This window comes from Talpa europaea (assembly GCF_964194135.1).
Source record: "Talpa europaea genome assembly, chromosome: 6".
In the NCBI taxonomy this organism is placed as follows: domain Eukaryota; kingdom Metazoa; phylum Chordata; class Mammalia; order Eulipotyphla; family Talpidae; genus Talpa; species Talpa europaea.
The window spans coordinates 18,290,233-18,308,678 of record NC_140072.1 but is presented as its reverse complement, the minus strand read 5'-3'; the positions used below and the strand labels follow the sequence as shown (position 1 = coordinate 18,308,678).

At 34.4% G+C, this 18,446-nt stretch overlaps 1 protein-coding gene across 4 annotated transcripts in view; it reads right to left on the bottom strand.

Moving 5' to 3' along the window:
* BIRC6 (baculoviral IAP repeat containing 6) overlaps positions 1-18,446 on the bottom strand; it is a gene marked incomplete at both ends in the record, with an annotated part of 177,198 nt that overhangs the window by 33,484 nt on the left and 125,268 nt on the right. For all 4 annotated transcript variants that reach the window (XM_084235649.1, XM_084235650.1, XM_084235651.1 and 1 more), the window contains 6 exons: positions 1,522-1,732; positions 4,409-4,577; positions 5,315-5,479; positions 7,922-8,139; positions 10,851-11,151; positions 16,276-16,472. In XM_084235649.1, the coding sequence (XP_084091775.1) occupies positions 1,522-1,732; positions 4,409-4,577; positions 5,315-5,479; positions 7,922-8,139; positions 10,851-11,151; positions 16,276-16,472 (1,261 nt within the window). The remainder of the gene's footprint in view (positions 1-1,521; positions 1,733-4,408; positions 4,578-5,314; positions 5,480-7,921; positions 8,140-10,850; positions 11,152-16,275; positions 16,473-18,446) is intronic.

The following is an 18,446-nucleotide window of genomic DNA, read 5'->3' as shown; positions in this document are numbered from 1 at the left end:
ATTTCATCTAAGATATAAAATATGCCTGGTGAAAAAAACACTCAAAGCTTCAAAAATTTTCCATGTTTAGTTACAAACTAATACAAGTTAATTTCAAAACAGAAATATAAGGCATAGAAATACAGGATTCATCTTAAAAACACAGGATCATTTTACAGCTCTGTATATTCTATACTAATTGTTTTTAAAAAACTGTCTACTCCCCTGAAGTAAAGAACAAAGAAGACCCAAGGAGAAAAAGGGATATTTAATTAGATGTTTCCAAATGAGGCATCAGTTCAATTAGAAAATTAAACCTTCAGTTCATTTATGACACCACACTATTTTTATTATTACAAAATTGCCTAAGTTACCAGTCAGAAAATTTTCTGTCACAATGAAGGATGGGGCCAAACATAGTATTACTGTCTTCTTTACATGACAAGAAATACCACAATATCAAAGAAAATATACCTTTACATTTTCCTTCCTTAACAAAATAGTATAAACCTACAGCTTTTTACATCTCTACCAACTGGCTTTTCTTTTAATTCTGATTTATGATTCTTACAGCCTGGTAGTGAGTCACTAATTTTTAAAGTGATAATAACAACCCAAAAAAACTAATAGAATAGAGATCATCTGAAAAGTCAATTTCTCCCTGAAAGGGAAAGACTGACAAGTACTATTCGTCAATGACTGCTTGACATATATTCATGTTTTCTAAGTTTTTAGGTTCCTATATAATAAAATGAAGTAACTGCAAAAATAATAAAGAACATTAATCGACTCAAAAGAACATTGCTGAAGGAATAACCATCCATTCACAGTTAACATGCCTTAAAAATCAAAATTAGGCCATCTAAATAAAAACTGACACCACTGAACAGGTTCTTCTAAGAGAAAGGAAAAGGTTTATTAGGTTATTAAAAATTTTTTGAAAACAGAGCTCATCATCTCAATTTAGCGAGGTATAAACTTAAGATTCATTTAAAAGTATGATCTTCCATGAAGATTAAATCTATAACTTTATTATCATAACTCATAATAAAGAAAGAAGATGGCATGAATTATAATATATATCAACATACAACAGAAGTAATCTACCCTATGGAGATGTCTACAAACCTTAAGAATGTCTGAAGTGACCGTCAATTGGAAATAACTCAAATAGCTAACACAGCCTCTATACACACAACACATGATTGAAAACAATGTCAGTGATATGTATTTACTGACACTGACAGGTGTCTCTGACCCAAATAATGAGTAAAACCAACATCTATCTGTATTACAGGTACAATGATGCAGCATTTAAAGAAAAACTCCATAGCTATGTCTGTAAGATTACAGAGCAAGTTGCCTGATAGGCCAAGGTGAACAAACATTTCTGATTTCAGGATTTAGTGGCTACTTTTTCTTTGCAGATTTATGTGCTACTATGTGTATGTTTAATTACCATGTACCATTTTGTAAAACCCTGAACACTGTTTAAAAATATTGTTAAAGGCAAGGTCAAGATAAATGAACAAAGGATAGTACCTTAACCGGTTGGTGTAAGTGTCAACACAGGTCTTCATCTTGGCCAATAATGTGCCAACAGAAGTTTGACACTCAGACTGTTCTTCTTCCTCTTCACCATTCTCTGCAGAAAGAGGCAACAGTAGAGGCACCATGGACGTACAAGAAGCAATGGCACGGAGCAATTCCAGCAGAGCTCGATAGAGTGGCACATGTCTTGCCATATCCAGAACTATATGGAGGGGGAGAATAAAATAAGAATGTGTGCAACATTAAAGTTTATGTCCATAGCAGTGGAGCGTCTACTTGGATCTTAATAGTTTAGTTGGTAAATGGATAAAAGTAGATGTTTATGAAGCACCAATGTGCAAAATATATTAACAGTCACTTTCAAGGTAGAAAAAAAATGATTAAAGCATCGAGTGAGGGAGAAAACAAATATAATTAAGTAATTCTCTAGTTATATTACACATAAAAATTGTTAAATGGCCCAAAAAACAATTACAGCAGTAAATATATTTATTAATATCAAGTAGAAATACATTTTGAATTAAATTGAAGAGATGAAGTCACTGTATCTTAGTAAAACAGAATGATAGGACATTTTATCAAAAGCAGTATTTTAATAAATCAATTTGTTGGGGGGGAAGTATATTACTTTTAATTATTAGCTACAAGGCAAATGAAATTTTTTTTCTTAAAACCATATGCATCTAAGAACAGATGTAATAACAAATAATTCATTAGGCTTTGTGGCTTTCTACCAAATGGAATTCACTTTCATGTAACATGTAAGCTATGGATCTAGTACTTTTTTTTTCAATGCCAATATAATGAATAAATTTATTCCACAAAAACTTAGTATTTCTTATGTTAATAATTCCACAAATACTCCAACTGGGAATATAGTAGACAGGAAATTAAAAATTCCTGCCCTTGTGTAGTTTATAGTCTAAGTGGAACAGGACAAATCAGTAAACAAAATTCAGATGCAATAAGTTCTCTGAATGTTAGAGAAAACTAAAACGGGGAAAAAGAAATGGGAAAAGTAGGAATGGCCTCATAATCCAAAGAGAGCTATAAGGGTACATGAATTATCACCTAGGAATCCTGGAATTTGTGATAATTGATTTAAAAGATAAAGGGCAATCTTTACAGAAGACAATGCAGCTGCAGTGGAGTTCAGGTAAGCCTGCTCTTACTTCTAACTCACTGCTGTTCAAAAAGCCTCATCTCAGCCACGGCTTTTAAAAATACCAGAAAGAGGAAAGACACTATGAGTGGTGATTCACCTAATTACAATTACCCTAACTCGTTGCAATGTGACAATTCTGGAATAAAAGTTTCATCAGAAAACCCTCAGGTGTCCTGAACTTAGCTACATTTCACATGGAGCATATCATTCTTACTGCAAGATTAAAGATCACCAGACCAAGAGGAATGACACACCATACAAGAAACACCCAGCTCTCTACAGTTCCATGTAGTTAGCAAAATCTCAACTTATTTATTAACATGTACATTTATCAGAAAGTGCACATTCATCAATAGATTACTTTAAGAGTAAAGGTAAATAATACTGAATTTTTTTGACCCTGAAACATACAGATAAAAACTCAGTGCTAGTCAAAGACTGAATTTTGGAACAAGACAGTATTTAAATTTTTTGAGAAAGTATTTATTCAAAGTATAACAATATTTTAATAATGAGGAAAGAGATAAAAACCTTATCTAACGCATTCAAATTTTCTATGTATATGCTGTTAAATGTTGGCACTAATTCTAAAGTATATGTGCTAATATCTCCAATATTTTACTTAAACAAAAAACATATTATGCAAAGAATAAATACATTTACTCTTTTAAAAAGACAAATCTGATGTAGCATATAGGTTAATCTTAAAAAAAAAAAAAAAACCACAAAAAACCAACAATCTAAATAGTATATCATCCCAATATTTTCATGTAGCAGTCTGAGATGGACAAGAAAAGGGTGTTTTTTTTGAAGCACAATGATCTCCATAATGTGGAAAATAAGCAGTAAATTCTCTTCCAATGTAAGTACTTTATCATTCATCCATTTAAACTGCTACCAAGCAACAAAGCAGACTATTTTAAGATTTACTCTAAAATGCTTTTTTAAAATCTATTATTCCCATATATCCTAACGGAACATGTTCTTGTCTATTTTTACAAATGAGAATATGAATAAAGGCAGACATAAGAGGTCTAACAGATATATTTAAAATACAAACAAATCCTAAAGATCCTAGCTTAAAAAAGACGTTAACTGGTTTGTTTTCCTTGCAAGTATCTGAATTTGCAAATAAAGCATGTAACTTTCTATTCTTCAGAAAAGAATATATTTCTTGAAAGATAATTCCACAACCAATGCAATAAATGAATTTCAATCAATCAACTGTATACTGGCAAAGTAAGTAACTCTGGTACTTTTATCACTGAATTTTTAAAGTTAATGCTCTTATCAAGTACCAATGACTAGAATAATTTATGTGTCTTCAAATTACTGCCATCTAAAATTATAGTTTTATAAAAAATTTTAATCACAGTTCAATTAACAATATGCAGGTCAGAATATTGTCATGAAGCTGCTAGACTCTGTTCCACTGTTCTCAATATTAGACTATTAAAAGAAAAATTTCAGTTTCTGTTAACTTTTATTCTATATTCCAGGTTGGTATTAAATTAGAGATTTTCCCCCGCCCCTAATTCAACCAAATATTTCCAGGATCATTTTTAAAAAATAAATCCATCAAACTGACACCTACATTTATTAGAGAAGACTATCTGATATTTTAACAGAATCTTATTACTTAAACTGAATAAAATAAATAAGCAAAAGTACTTATCCCCAAAGTATTTCAGAGTACTAATTATAACATGTTACCTGAATCATTTCGTAGATAAGATGACATGGCAGGGATGAGACAGGACTGACTGAGAAGCTCTAGAAGCACAGAAGGAAGGGCATTACTGTTCTGTCCTCTACTCTCATGAGATGACTGAGTTTCTCCATTTACTGCACCACTCACAGGATTTATATAACTTGCAAGAACCTAAAAGTAAAAGTTGTTGCATTAAAATTGGATTTCAGTTATACATACTTTAAAAGTTCTTATGTTATTCATTCAGAATTAACAAGAGTAGGCATTTTCAACTCAGTGGTTCACATTAAATCATTATCTTGCACCACATTTTAAACATAATTTTTTAGACTTTCAAAAAAAAAAAGGGTTATGTGATAGCGCTGTATATAACTAAATACATATAAGGACTCCATCTAAAAACACAAACGTAAAATCGCGGGGGTGGGGGCAGGGAAGGAGAAAGCTCAGGAGCATCTCTGATATTATTTTTCAATTAATTGATTCAGGAACTAAAATTCATTTTAAGTTCCTCTCCTCATTACTGTAATAGTAAACACCTTTTACACTTTTTCACCTTGTCTGATTCTAGAAAAGTCAGAACAATGTAAGAGACAAGATATAAATAATGAATTTTTTAAAAGTTCAAATACAGCACTTCTGATGAGAAGAATACTGGAAGATGGTAGGACATGGTACATTTTCCAGTTATGGGATAATGTCATCCTTGTCACTTTCCTCTTAGTGAAGAAGCTAACTGAGAGGAAAGAAATTTAGAGTTATAAGCAGGGAAGAGTTATCTTTGTTTAGTGTATCTTAAATTTCCTGAGACAGGAATAAAATATACTTTATAAGAGTAACAGGATCAGTTGGCCAGATATCAGTATTTTAAATCAATAGAAACACAGTATCAACTTTGTAAAATATACCTGAAGAAGACAAGTAACATGTTCCTCTTCCAGTCTCTGTTTAGTTAAGGCTTGCTCCACATCCCATCCAGAAGCTGTAGAGCCAGTTCCAAAGCCTGTCCCTTTGGCCCAATACAGCTGCTGTTCTTCAGTTGATGCAGGGTTATGAGAGCTTGAAACCTGCGGCTTTTAACAAAACATAGCCATTCAGCTGCTATGGAAACAGTTTGGAGAGTCCTCAAAAACTTGAAAGAATTACTATGTGACTCAGCAATTCTACTGTGTAGGTATATAAACCCAGAGAAATGATTAACAGATAGGAAAAAAGAAAACATGATCCAACAAATACACGTACATGAATGTTCATAACAAAGTTATTCACCATGGCCAAAATATAGAAACAGCCAAAGACCAATCAATGGATGAGTGAATAAACAAACTGTGGTATAAATTAATAAAGGTATTTTTTTCAGTCATAAGAAGTATGCTGTAAGAATGAATCTCAAACACAATATGCTAAATGTATTTTTGGCAAAATTCATTATGCCAAAAGCAAAAATAAATGGGACTATATCAAACTGAAAATCTTCTGTACTGTAAAAGAAATAATCATTAAAATGAAAAGATCGCTACTAAATGGGAGAAAATATATGCATACCAACATTTGAAAGGGGGCTAATAATACCCAAGATCAACAAAGAATTCATACAATCAAATAATAAGAAAACGAATCATCAAATAAAAAAACTGGCAGAAGATATAAACACCTCTTCAAAGAAGACCTACAGATGGCTGACAGACACATGAAAAAAATGGTAATTGTATATGATCAAGGAAATGAGAATCAAAACCAAAATGAGGTGACACATCACACCCGTTAAGACTGGCCCATATCAAAAAAAAAAAAAAAAAAAATCACACACAGAGAAACAACAACAGTTGGTGAGGGTATACAGGAAAAAGACCCCTTATACATTGTTGTTGGAAATTTACACTCATCCAGTCCCTATGGAAGAGTATGAAGGTTTCTCAAAATATTAAAAACAGAATTACTATACAATCCAGCAATCCCATTCTTACTTAACTACCTGAAGAATGCCAAAGCAGTAATTTGAAGGGATATATACACTTCAATGTACATAACAGCACAATTTATAATAGCCAAGTTATGGAAACAAACTAAATAACTAAATGTCCAACAACAGATGAATGGATCAAGAAGATGTAGTATACACACAATGCAATACTATTCAGCTTTTTTAAAAAAGATGGAATCTTGCCATTTATGATAACATGGATGGAAGTAGAGGGGAATATGTTAAGCAAAGAAAGAAAGAAGGAGAAAGACAAATACCAGATTAATTTCAGTCCCATATGGAATATAAAGAAACAGAGCAAACAGACAAAACTAAACCAAAACAACTTCTTGAAATCTGAGTTCAAAACTGAGGTTATTATTAGAGAGGGAGGATAGAGGTGGAAAGCACATTTCAGAGAGGCAGGGGGCAGGTTGGATTTGAGGGACTATGGTGAAGGATTATGGTTGTTTTGGTGGTGGGCACGGTATGGCATCATATATTTGAAGAAATGTGAACCAATACCACTAAAACATATACTATTGTAAACCCCTGTTCCTTAATAATTAAAATCTTAAAAAATTATTTCAAGTCAAAGACGACACAAAAGGTAATATATTGGATGATACTATTTATATGAAATATCTGTATTATATAAATACATATTAGGATCTTTTTTTAAGATTTATTTATCCATGCATACAAGAACCAGGGTACAGGCCAGATGTGTGGGAGGGTGAGAGGATTCACCACAGACACAGTGGGGAGCAGAACAGGCAGACTGATGAAATACACTGCTAAGGGGAGCAGCGAGCAAGACAGGAGAGGTTTGCAGTGCCATGTGGGACCCTTGCTGGCCGGCAGGGATCAAACCAGCACTGCAGAGACTGCGGACAGCTTCCAGCAAGGCGCTCAAGCACCTGCGCCACCAGGGGAGGCCCAAAAGCTAGTTTGTTTTGAAAACATTTTTTAATATGAAATATAACAGATATAGAAAGAACAAACAGCAAATACTGTATGTATACTTTAATGAATTGCAAACACTGATTTAACCATGCAGGTCAAGAATTCTATTACACATGCCAGGATTTGTTGTTATTCTGCCTCCAATTTATCACACCATCACTACTCCACAAAGCTAATTATAATCCTGATATTTTGATACTCTAGCTGTGTTTGTGAAATTCATCACTACAATTATATGTAGCAGGCTATGGCTGTTTACTTACATTACCTTATCTTTCTCCATTTACAAAGCAGATTACATTTTACTTTCCTATTCTAGCACTTTTATATTATTTAATTATCCATACTACTGTCAACATTATTATAATGACGGGACATTATTTGGTATTTGTTGCTTTTGAAATTTTATACATTCTGATGAATGCATAGTTGCAATTAATTCATGGTTTTGCCTTTAAATATCCTCGATTTAAATGGCAAAAAGGAAAACACAAACCTGTGAACTAGCAATTTCTTCAGAGAAAATTATATTCTTACTCCATGAATTTAATATAGTTTCCCATAATCTGAAGAATTACGAGCCTACCTCTGCTTGGTTGAGGCTAGAGTTTGGAACTCGTGGGGCATGGTGGCTCAGAGCAGACAGACAAACCAGAATGAGATGTAATGCTCCAATTTCCAATGCCATCCTCCTTAAAAGCACACCATCATCAGTTGTCAAAGGTGTGGTGCTAAACAAGCTACGAAGGACGTGGAAAGGTAGAGTTGGAAGCACGTTGGCTGATGGAGATTGCAGAATGTGACCTCGATTAAAAGAGAGCACAAAAATTAAAATATTTAAAGGCACAATAAGGAATATACAGTCACAAAATAACGAAAACATAGTATCATTATCTCTTTAGAAAACAACCCCAGGGCCTCCCTGGTGGCGCAGCGGTTGAGCGCTGGGTTGCGAAGCTGCCCGCGGCCTCTGCGGCGCCGGTTCGATCCCCGGCTGCTTCCCGGCCACCGGAGGAGGGTCCCACATGGCGCGCAGACCTCTCCTGCCGCCCGCTGCTCCCCTCAGCAGTGTACCTCGGTCCTTCTGCCTGCTCTGCTCCCCGCTCTGGCTCTGGTGAATTCTCTCACCCTCCCGCGCTTCTGACTGTACCCAGTGCATGTATAAACAAAACAAACAAACAAACAAACAAAGAAAACATGCCTCTATTAAAAAAAAAAAAAAAAGCAGAAAAAAAAAAAAAAAAAAAGAAAACAACCCCAAACAGCACAAATATAACAGTATTATCTTTAAATTAATAATAGTGTCTAGAAAAGATCTGTGTCAATATATAAACGACAAATAAAATGGAATGTCACAGACTATGTCAAAATTACTACCAAATAAAATTAAACTAAGACCCAAGAACTGGGCCTCCCTGGTGGCGCAGTGGTTGAGCGCTGGGTTGCAAAGCTGCCCGCAGGCTCTGCAGCGCCGGTTCGATCCCCAGCTGCTCTCCGGCCACGGCCACCGGAGGAGGGTCCCACATGGCCCGCAGACCTCTCCTGGCGCCCGCTGCTCCCCTCAGCAGTGTACTTCGGTCCTTCTGCCTGCTCTGCTCCCCGCTCTGGCTCTGGTGAATTCTCTCACCCTCCCACGCTTCTGACTGTACCCAGTGCTTGTATAAATAAATTAAATAAATAAATAAATAAATAAATAATCTTAAAAAAAAAAAAAAAAAAAAGACCCAAGAACTAAAAATGAAGCATTGAAAGTTTCTTACAAGTGTTTGAAAGTAAGAAATTAAAATTTTCTTACAAGAAAGTGCTCCCTGCATTGGGAATAATTTCAACCATGCACAGACAATGAAAGAGTGAAATTATTTTATTTCACTTGCAATAAAATTTTCTATAATGTTATATAGGAGAGTTAAATACAAAGAAAAAAAAAAACAAAAAACAATGAAGCATGAATGATGAGATGAGCCAAACCACTTTCTACTTTGGGTTACACCTACCATCTTATAATAGACACCCAATATGCATTGCTTCTTAACCCTCTCATCAACTTAAATGACAAAAATCAGATAAAATGATTATACATTCCTCACCTACTGAAATAAGTACATACCATTAATGTATGGAATAAAACAAGGGTGATTTAGCAAACAAAAACTGTAATTAATAATTATTATAAAAACATGTAAAACATCAACATTTTTAATTCCATCAGTATGAAAATACAAAAATACTTTGAATACTATACTTATATAGTACTATACTTATACTTTGAATATACAATAGTTTCAGTTATAGAAACCACAAATCAATTTACAGCAGTTTATATTAAATTTACTTTTGATATTGGGTATTGTCTTTCTACACTGTATGTGAAAGATATACCACTAATCAAAATCATGTGACTTTAAAATATCAAAAAGATAATAATTTTCAAATGAAATGGTCATTAACTGAAGAATTTAAGTTGAACCAAACGAAAATCTACCTTCTAGGCTACCCTACCTAATTTTTCTTTATTTATGCCCTTCTACTAAATAAAATTGCTGGCCCAAATGTCTGCCATTATTATACATAATGTATTATTATATACTATTATTAATTATCATTATATATAATGTATCATATCTGATGTATTATATTATAACCATGCACAATGAAATGTACAATATATAATGACAATGTATTATAATATATAATGTATTATATAATACATTAATATATACTGTATAATATATATAAAATATATTATAGATTTTGCTATTTTCCTCATTCTGTTCTCTTCAAATATTGCCACTAGATTTATTTTCTTAACAAAGATTCTCATCACATCATTACTTTGACACACTTTAATATCTCTTCATTGCTATTAATAAAATCGAAGTTTTTAGTAAGCCTTTCCATGATCTTTTAACAACAGCTTTTAAAATTAGCTCTCAGAGCTGCCTCTTATGAAAATTTTTATCAACAAATTATCTCCTCTCATGTAATCTGAGCAAAGAAACACTGCTCAAATCATCCTTTCTAAAATAACTCATCTCAATGTAAATCGACTCTATCTTTCACGGTCCCACTAACAACTACTGTGGTAACTTTATTCACATTGCTGGGTAGCAAAGAAATAATCTCACACTTGTAAGCCTCAATAATACTGCACCTGCCTTAAGGCATCCATAAGATTTTACACCTTTATGTTTTTAATACACATATCAATATATATATCCTCCATTGCGGATACTAGAGGACATTAATTAGCTATTTGAAGGCAGGATCAAAATAACTGCTTCAGCTTTAAATCCCTCCAATAATGTCCATCAGTTTTGTAAACTGCAAATAACTTTTAAGTGATAAAGAAATGAACATGAAGATTATTAAGGACAGACTAAGTGTATTACTGGAGCTAAGTTGCCAACAACAAATTATCTAGTAGCTTAACTATGAAAGACAGGAATGGTAATCAACAATCTAAATAATTTTTACACAATCCAGCTATGTTAAAATTCAATAAACTAAACACTTACTTCCTTCTCCATCATCTGTCACTCCCAATACCAACCGAAGAAGGCACTGGGCATGTTTTCTCTCTTTCAGTAGCACTTCTGCATAGCCCGGAAGACGAAGAAATAATCCAAAAGCGGCCAAAGAGTGGGCAGGTATAGGGGACATGGTCTGCACTGCTGACTTGATAGGTGGAGGTTCAGCTGCAATTGTTTCTGGAGCTTCATAAACTAATTCCCCTGACTGTTCAATGGTCACCCATTCAAACTGATCACTATCCTTTGGTTTTTCCTGAGTGGTAGATGTTACAACTGGAGCACTCACCTAAAAAAAATAAAGTTTTGTTTGGTTATTTGCATGTTTCAATATCACATTCAAATTAAAGACTAAAATGAACTCTTTAGAATAGAAGGATCACTAAAGTGACAGTAAAATTTTTTTTAAAAAGCTTGCAAACATCAAGTTTCCTTCCTTGCAATTAGGACAAGTTTCTATAGACAGGTTAAGACTATATAAATATCTTCTTTCTCATCAAAATCTGATACATTAGAATTACCATTTTTGTAATTCTTGCCTAGAAACAATAATTACTGTGGTGATTAACAATTGGTGACTCTATTCCTATCATTCCTTCTGTATTTGTTAATTGGCACTGAGCTATAAGTAAAAGCATTCCCTTCTCTATTTACTCATTCATTTATGATTGGGTATCAGCATGGATATTTATTTTATTTTGTAAGTAATAACCTGCTACTATCATTTTATTTGGTGCCCACATAGAATCTAGGGTGATCTAGTACATTCCATGGCCATATTACAAAATTTTTCCAAGGCGCCCCTGATTTCTTTCAGTGGAAAATGATGCTTTAAAAAAAAGAATATACGGAATATAGGAAAGCATACATTGCTGAAAATAATCTGATACCAGGCACGATAAGCAAACAAATCTAGGAAACTCACACACAAAAACACACACATGCGCGAGTACAAATATAAACAAAATTCATAGTTTGTACTCTACTAGGCAATGTCAAAGTCATGAAAGACAAATGATAGCAGAACTGTGGCAGACTAATAAGAGACTGAAGAGAACACTAAATGCAATATATGATCCTGAATTGGATCTGTGTCCACTAACTCCCTCAAACTATGTCAAAGAGAAGTGATTTTTTTTCTCCTTTTGGTCTTAAAGAATATTAATGGGACAATTGGAAGAATGTGAATAAGATCTGTTAATTGGTTTATTTTCCTGTTAACTATGAAGAGGAAGTCATCTTTATTGTTAAAGTGTGGCTTATCTGCAATTAAATGAAAAACCCAATATTTTTAACTCTAACTAGGCAGGACTAGAACTGCCAATTCTGTCCCCTTCATGATGAGAGAAGCTGAAATCTCTGTACAGCTTTTTCAGTCTTTCCCATTTTGCTTGACCTCAAGACTCCTAAAAATGCATAATTCGAGGACCTGCTATTGTACAAAATTCAGAGTTTACTATTCTCCCATTCTCCTTTCTGAATTCCTCCCCATACAATTCCAGCCAGTATTGAAGAACCCAATTCCTTAGCCATTAAGCCCAAAATTTTGCTAAATTCTACCTGCCCAAACCATACAGACCGAGAGCACTCTTAGGAGAAAAGTTCAGACACAAATTTCACCCCCTGTGGTTCCATTCTTTCTGAGTTTAATGTCTCCCTAGCTCTTTCCTATCCAGACTAGGAAGTTCTTGACCAACTGACTGCTTCTGTGGAAACAATGTTCATTGACATTCTTCACCCTGGGAAGGCAACAGTACCAAAGACAGAACTTTGGGAAAAACTAGCTAAAATGTACAAGACCAACCCTGATGTCATCTTTGTCTTTTGATTCAGAAACCATTTTGGGGGTGGCGTGATTTATAATTCCTTGGATTATGCAAAGAAAAATGAACCCAAACATAGACTTGCAAGACATGACTTGTATGAGAAGAAAAAGACCTCAAGAAAATGACAAAAGGGAGGCAAGAACAGAATGAAGAAAGTCAGGAGGACTGTGAAAGTCAATGTTGGTGCTGGCAAAATGGAGAAATAATGCTGCACTGACTTTATCTGTATCTGTGGTGAATGGGCAGGTTTTTCATAAGAGGATTAAAAAAACCTTTATGTGTCTGGCTGTTTGAAGAAGTAAATCCTTGCTAATACCGCCTGCTATTGGTCACTCTCAGAAGACTTTAAACAATTGTTTTTTAAAATATTGTCCCCAGAAATGTATTTATTTATAATTACACATTTACTTACAATTACACATACACACGAGTACTTTAAAGCTGTAACTCCCTGGCTTCTAAGGTTTTAGTTGAAAGATTTTTATTTTTCTATTGCTGTCTTGAAAGTAATGAGTCGCATTTCCTTTTGGCTGATTTAAGATCTTACATTTGTCTTTTTAAAAGCAATTTACCATGATATTCCTAAGCTATGACTATTCTACTTGGGCGTTAACAGAAATTCTTGAAATTTTGCCTTGATTTTACATCAGTTTGGAAATTTTCTTCCTTTCAGTAATGGTTCTGACCCAGTTTCAATCCACTCCTTTTCTGCAACTACAAATTGACATTAAGATTTTTCACTTTTAGTTATATAATCCTTTAAACTCTTATGTTCTTTTCATTCCTTATTCTTTGCATGCGTGTGATTGGATGATATCTTTTGACTTAATTTCCACTTCACTGATTTTGTAAACTATAGTGTTCAATCTATTTTTAAATCCATCTAACAGTTTCTTAATTTGGAGTATTAGAAATTCCTAACATGACCTACAAGTCTGGTATTATCGTGATACCAAAACCAGACAAAAGACCTCACAAGAAAATAATGATCAAAATCAGAATTTGTTTCCTAATGTTGATGTAATATGTTACCACAAACAGTGACTTCTAAAAAAACAGTGACTTCTAAAAAAATAAAATCAACAAATTTGTATATTTTTACCCCCCACCCACTAAAGCCACAAATTTATTATTTTGAAGGTAGAAAACAAATCCAAAACATGTCTTAACGTGCCATATGGGGCTCAAGTCCAAGCACTTGATTCCAAAAAATCAAAAGTGCTCCCTCTGTAGGCTCTCAGGGAGTATAAGCTCACTTTCTTTGCTTTTGGCTGCTTCATTCAGATCTCTACTTGCTTCCATCATTATATCTCCTTTGACATTCCTACCATCATCACATCACTTTCATTATTCTTGGCTTCTATGTAAAAAACTTAGAGGATCCACTAGTAACATGTCCAATCTCTTCAAACAGCTTTCTCTGCTACTGAGTACGCTAACACTTAAATTTTTCTGAGGTACTAGCAAAAGTTGAACAGTCACATACCTGGCTTTTTCTCCAGAGCATGCTTTTCTGATACTGAATCTCTAATTTTAGCATCTTTTACAATCTGGAGAGGCTGAGAATTTCCAAAATTGTCAGGAGCTAGTCGCTTGTTCCTTAATAGTTCTTTCCTCAATTTATCTTTCCTCTCACATTTCAGTATAAACAGCAAGAAGAAAACAGATATATTTATACTTTATGTGGAAATCTCAGCTAAATATCCAAGTTCATCACTTTTAAGGGCTGCTTTCCACATTTCAGACACAAATGAGCTTGAGTTTCTACTGCTATGAAAAAAATCCTTTCCTTTGGTTTCAAGTAACACGTTTTTCATTTCCTTCTAAGGTTCGCCATCAGCACACGTAGCATCATGTTTAACAGCCCACTTAGGACAGTCTAGGTATTCTCTAGGGTAAAACTGTGTTCGCTATGTCCTGCCACTTTTTCTGGGTACTTACTGGCAGAGACTTTACCATCCATTATTTCTACTAACAGTCTTTTTAGGATAATCTGGACTTCTATTTATCAAGGTCCTCAAAATTGGTTTTTTTTTTTTAATTTATGCAATAGCTGGGGTACAGGCCAGAGGCGCAGGAGGGTGAAAGGATTCACCAGAGACAGAGCAGGGAGCAGAACTGGCAGAGGACCGAAATACACTGCTGAGGGGAGCAGTGGGCCCGACAGGAGAGGTCTGCTGCGCCACGTGGGAATCTCCCTGGCCGGCTGGGAATCCTACCTGCACTGCAGAGGCTGCGGACAGCTTCACAGTGCTGCGCTCAACCCACTGCACCACCGGGGAGGCCCTCCCTCAAAATTCTTCTACCTTCTGCCAACTATGCAACTCTATCCTCACTTCCACATTTTTATGTATTTAATAGAACTAAATCCCACTTCTAGGTAATAATGAAGGTAATAAAGCATATTGAATACTGAATCAGGAAAACTATTTTCCATGATCAATGTGGGGATCTTTTCTACTTCAAACTTTTGACATCAATCCTTTTTTCAGAAAAATAAAGTGTCATTCATATTTTTGTCATTTACCTTATGCCAAGGGTACAACACCTTAAATAAGAAAATACCTTAACTTTTGGAATAGTGGCTAAACAATAACCATTTACTGAACAGATGTTGTGGGTTGAATTATATCTCCACCAATCACACCCAAGACCAAATATGTTGACTCCCTACCAAACCCAGAACTTTATTTAGAAATAAGGTCTTTGCAGATAGATATAATAAAGGAAATGTGAGGTCATACTGGATTAATTAGGATGAATCCTAAATTCCATGACTAATGTCCTTATAAGAAAAGGGAGAGAAAGAAACAAACAGATACACAAAAAGATCATAGCCATGTGTAAACATAGGCAGAAATTGGAATGAGGCAGCTTTAAGCTAATGAATGCAAAGAAATGCTAGGAACCATCAAGAGCTTAGAAACAAGAAAGGATTCATCCTTCAAGCCTTTATAGGGAACATGGCTCGAGATTTCAGACTTCGATACTTATGAAATATAAGATAATAAATTTCTTTTGTATTAAGTCACATAGAGTTTGTGGTACTTTGTTACAGCAGCCTGAGGAAACTAATGCAGGCATCTGTATACTAAGTACATCAAATTTTAGAGACAAATTTCCCTACTTCATTCAACAAACTAAATGAAGAATATTGAAAGCATATACATTTATAACAACATTAGTAACAGATGAAAGCATTAAAAGTAATATACTTTTTAACCATCTAGAATTTATGCAAAAAAAATATATTTAGGTAGCAATGTTAGGTAACACTATTTTAGTCTCTCATTTCTGGTTAATACCCATAATTACTATCACATCTAAAAAAGTATAAAAACAGAAACGTTACATTTTCATGACCATGCAATCAAGTTAAATGACTCTAGTTAATGTGCTGAGTCCTCAACTTTTCTTTAGTACTAATTAATTCTCACAAACCTCTCTAAAGGTTGACTTTAGACATTTATACAATGCTCAGCTTATAAGGGAAACAATATTTCCAAAAGGTTAATACAAGTAAATTTAGGGGGGAAAAAAGGCAAAGGATTTTGCTATAAAATGATATATTCAATTAGGACTCCTACCTGTTGAATTACTTCTGGATATAGCATTGGTAGTCTTTCAGCAATAAGAGCCAGTCCACCCATTCCTGCAAAAACTTGTAATGGTGACTGAATAGGACAGGTTTCGAGTAAAGATTCATCCATTATCGCATCCATACATTCATCACTTGGAGTGAGAGCCTCATCTTCTGGACAACTACCAAGTAAGTCACCATGATCTAGAACAATAAATTATAATACTTTATAAAGTATTTTTATAATACTCTTTAATCTACAAAGCAGATAATGTCATCTCATAATTAACATAAAGATCTCAGAAACTTTCTAGATATAGCAGCAATAAGGCTAAATGCTACAAATATCTTTAAATGACTTCTGATATTACCTCCTATAGCTTGGCTACATTAAGTATGATCCATGCATCATTAGTTAGCATCACCTAACCTCCTTACTTCTGAACTGTTGAATTTCCATTCCCAACCCATAACTACAGAGCAAGGATCTGCATTTAACAATGCTTTTAGGTACAATAAACCCATTGGAGTTTAAGAAGCAATGCCCTTTAGGGTATGGTTATAGTCTATGCAAAATAGTAAAAAAAAAAAAAGCAAAATAATAAAAAATGGTAAAAATAGTAAAAAAGTTATAGTCTATGTAAAAATAAGTTCTCAGAGATTCACACAAGTATTAAACTATGTATATTTTGCTCTAAAATATCCAATTAGGAAAAAAACTGAATACTGACAGATATCTCCTACTAAAAACTAAAAATTATACCATACAGGGGCCTCCCTGGTGGCACAGGGGTTAAAGTTTCAGCACTATCAGGCTATCACCAGCTACTGCAGCATGAGTTCAATTACTGGCCAAGGAGCTGACCCACATGGTCAGCAGATCTCTCCTATCTCGCCTGGGGCTCCCCTCAGCAGTATATTTCAGTAGGTCTGCCTGTTCTACTCCCCACTCTGTCTCCCCATTCTCTCATGACCCCACACCTCTGGCCTACACCCCATTTCTTGTATGCATAAATGAATAAAAGCCAAACTTTAAAAATAAAATAAATATTAAAAAATATATACTGGCTTAATCTTGAATTTCTCACTGAGGAAAACCAAAAGGTTAGTATGTTCATGTAAAACTAGGCCCAAGAACCTTTAATCCTCATCATTATCATCCTGCTAAAATACTGGGGTAGGAGAAAAGCTAAATAAGGGACCAGGAAAAAGAATAACTATAAGAAAGAAAAAATCAAAATCAACAAACAACTATGAACCAGAGACACACTATGGGGGGCTGGGAGGGCAGGAAAAGGAGGGAATGGGGACAAAATAAAGGGGTTGCAATTATTTTCATTTATGAAAATAAAATTAACCCTTTGCACTCCGAATCATTTTAGGATATTTTGATTTAATTTCTTGTGCCATTTCAAGATAAAACTTCAGGGAAACATGCATGTCTCAAAAAGTTGCGTTGAAATAACCTCAATTCCCCGTAATCACTAATAAATTGCAATATCCCCTGAGAGGGGACAGCGGAGTGCAAAGGGTTAAAAAAAAATATATTGGGGTAAGGCCTCCCTGGTGGCGCAGGGGGTTAAGACGCAACCTATGAAATTAACCGCAGCCACTGCAGCACGAGTTCGATTCCTGGCCAGGGAGCAACCCACATGGCGCAGCAGACCTCTCTTGACTCACCCACTGCTCCCCTCAGCAGTGTATTTCAATCAATTTGTATGTTCTCTTCCCCCACTCTGTCTCTGGTGGATCCTCTCACCTCCCACCCACCCCCCACCCCCACACCTCTGGCCTGTACCCCAGCTCTTGTATGCATAAAAATAAATCCTTAAGGAAAAAAATAAAATAAAATAAAATATTGGGGTAAGGAAATGGAATAAAATTAAATAAAAAATACATAAGGCTAATAATCTAATATTGAATATAAAACATTAGAAAAATTGACATTAAAATTAGATGATACCAATATTACATTATGAAAATCTTTGCCTCGATAACATATACTGAGAAACTGAAAATGTTTTAAAAAAATCAAAATGTTTTAATAATCAAAGAACTGAAAAATTTTTACATTCATATGAAAAAGAAGCAGTAAAAAGTACTTTTAGAAATATTTAATGGAAAACATAAGTAAAAATCACAAGGTTTAAAAAGTGTATTATCCACTTCTGTTTAAAT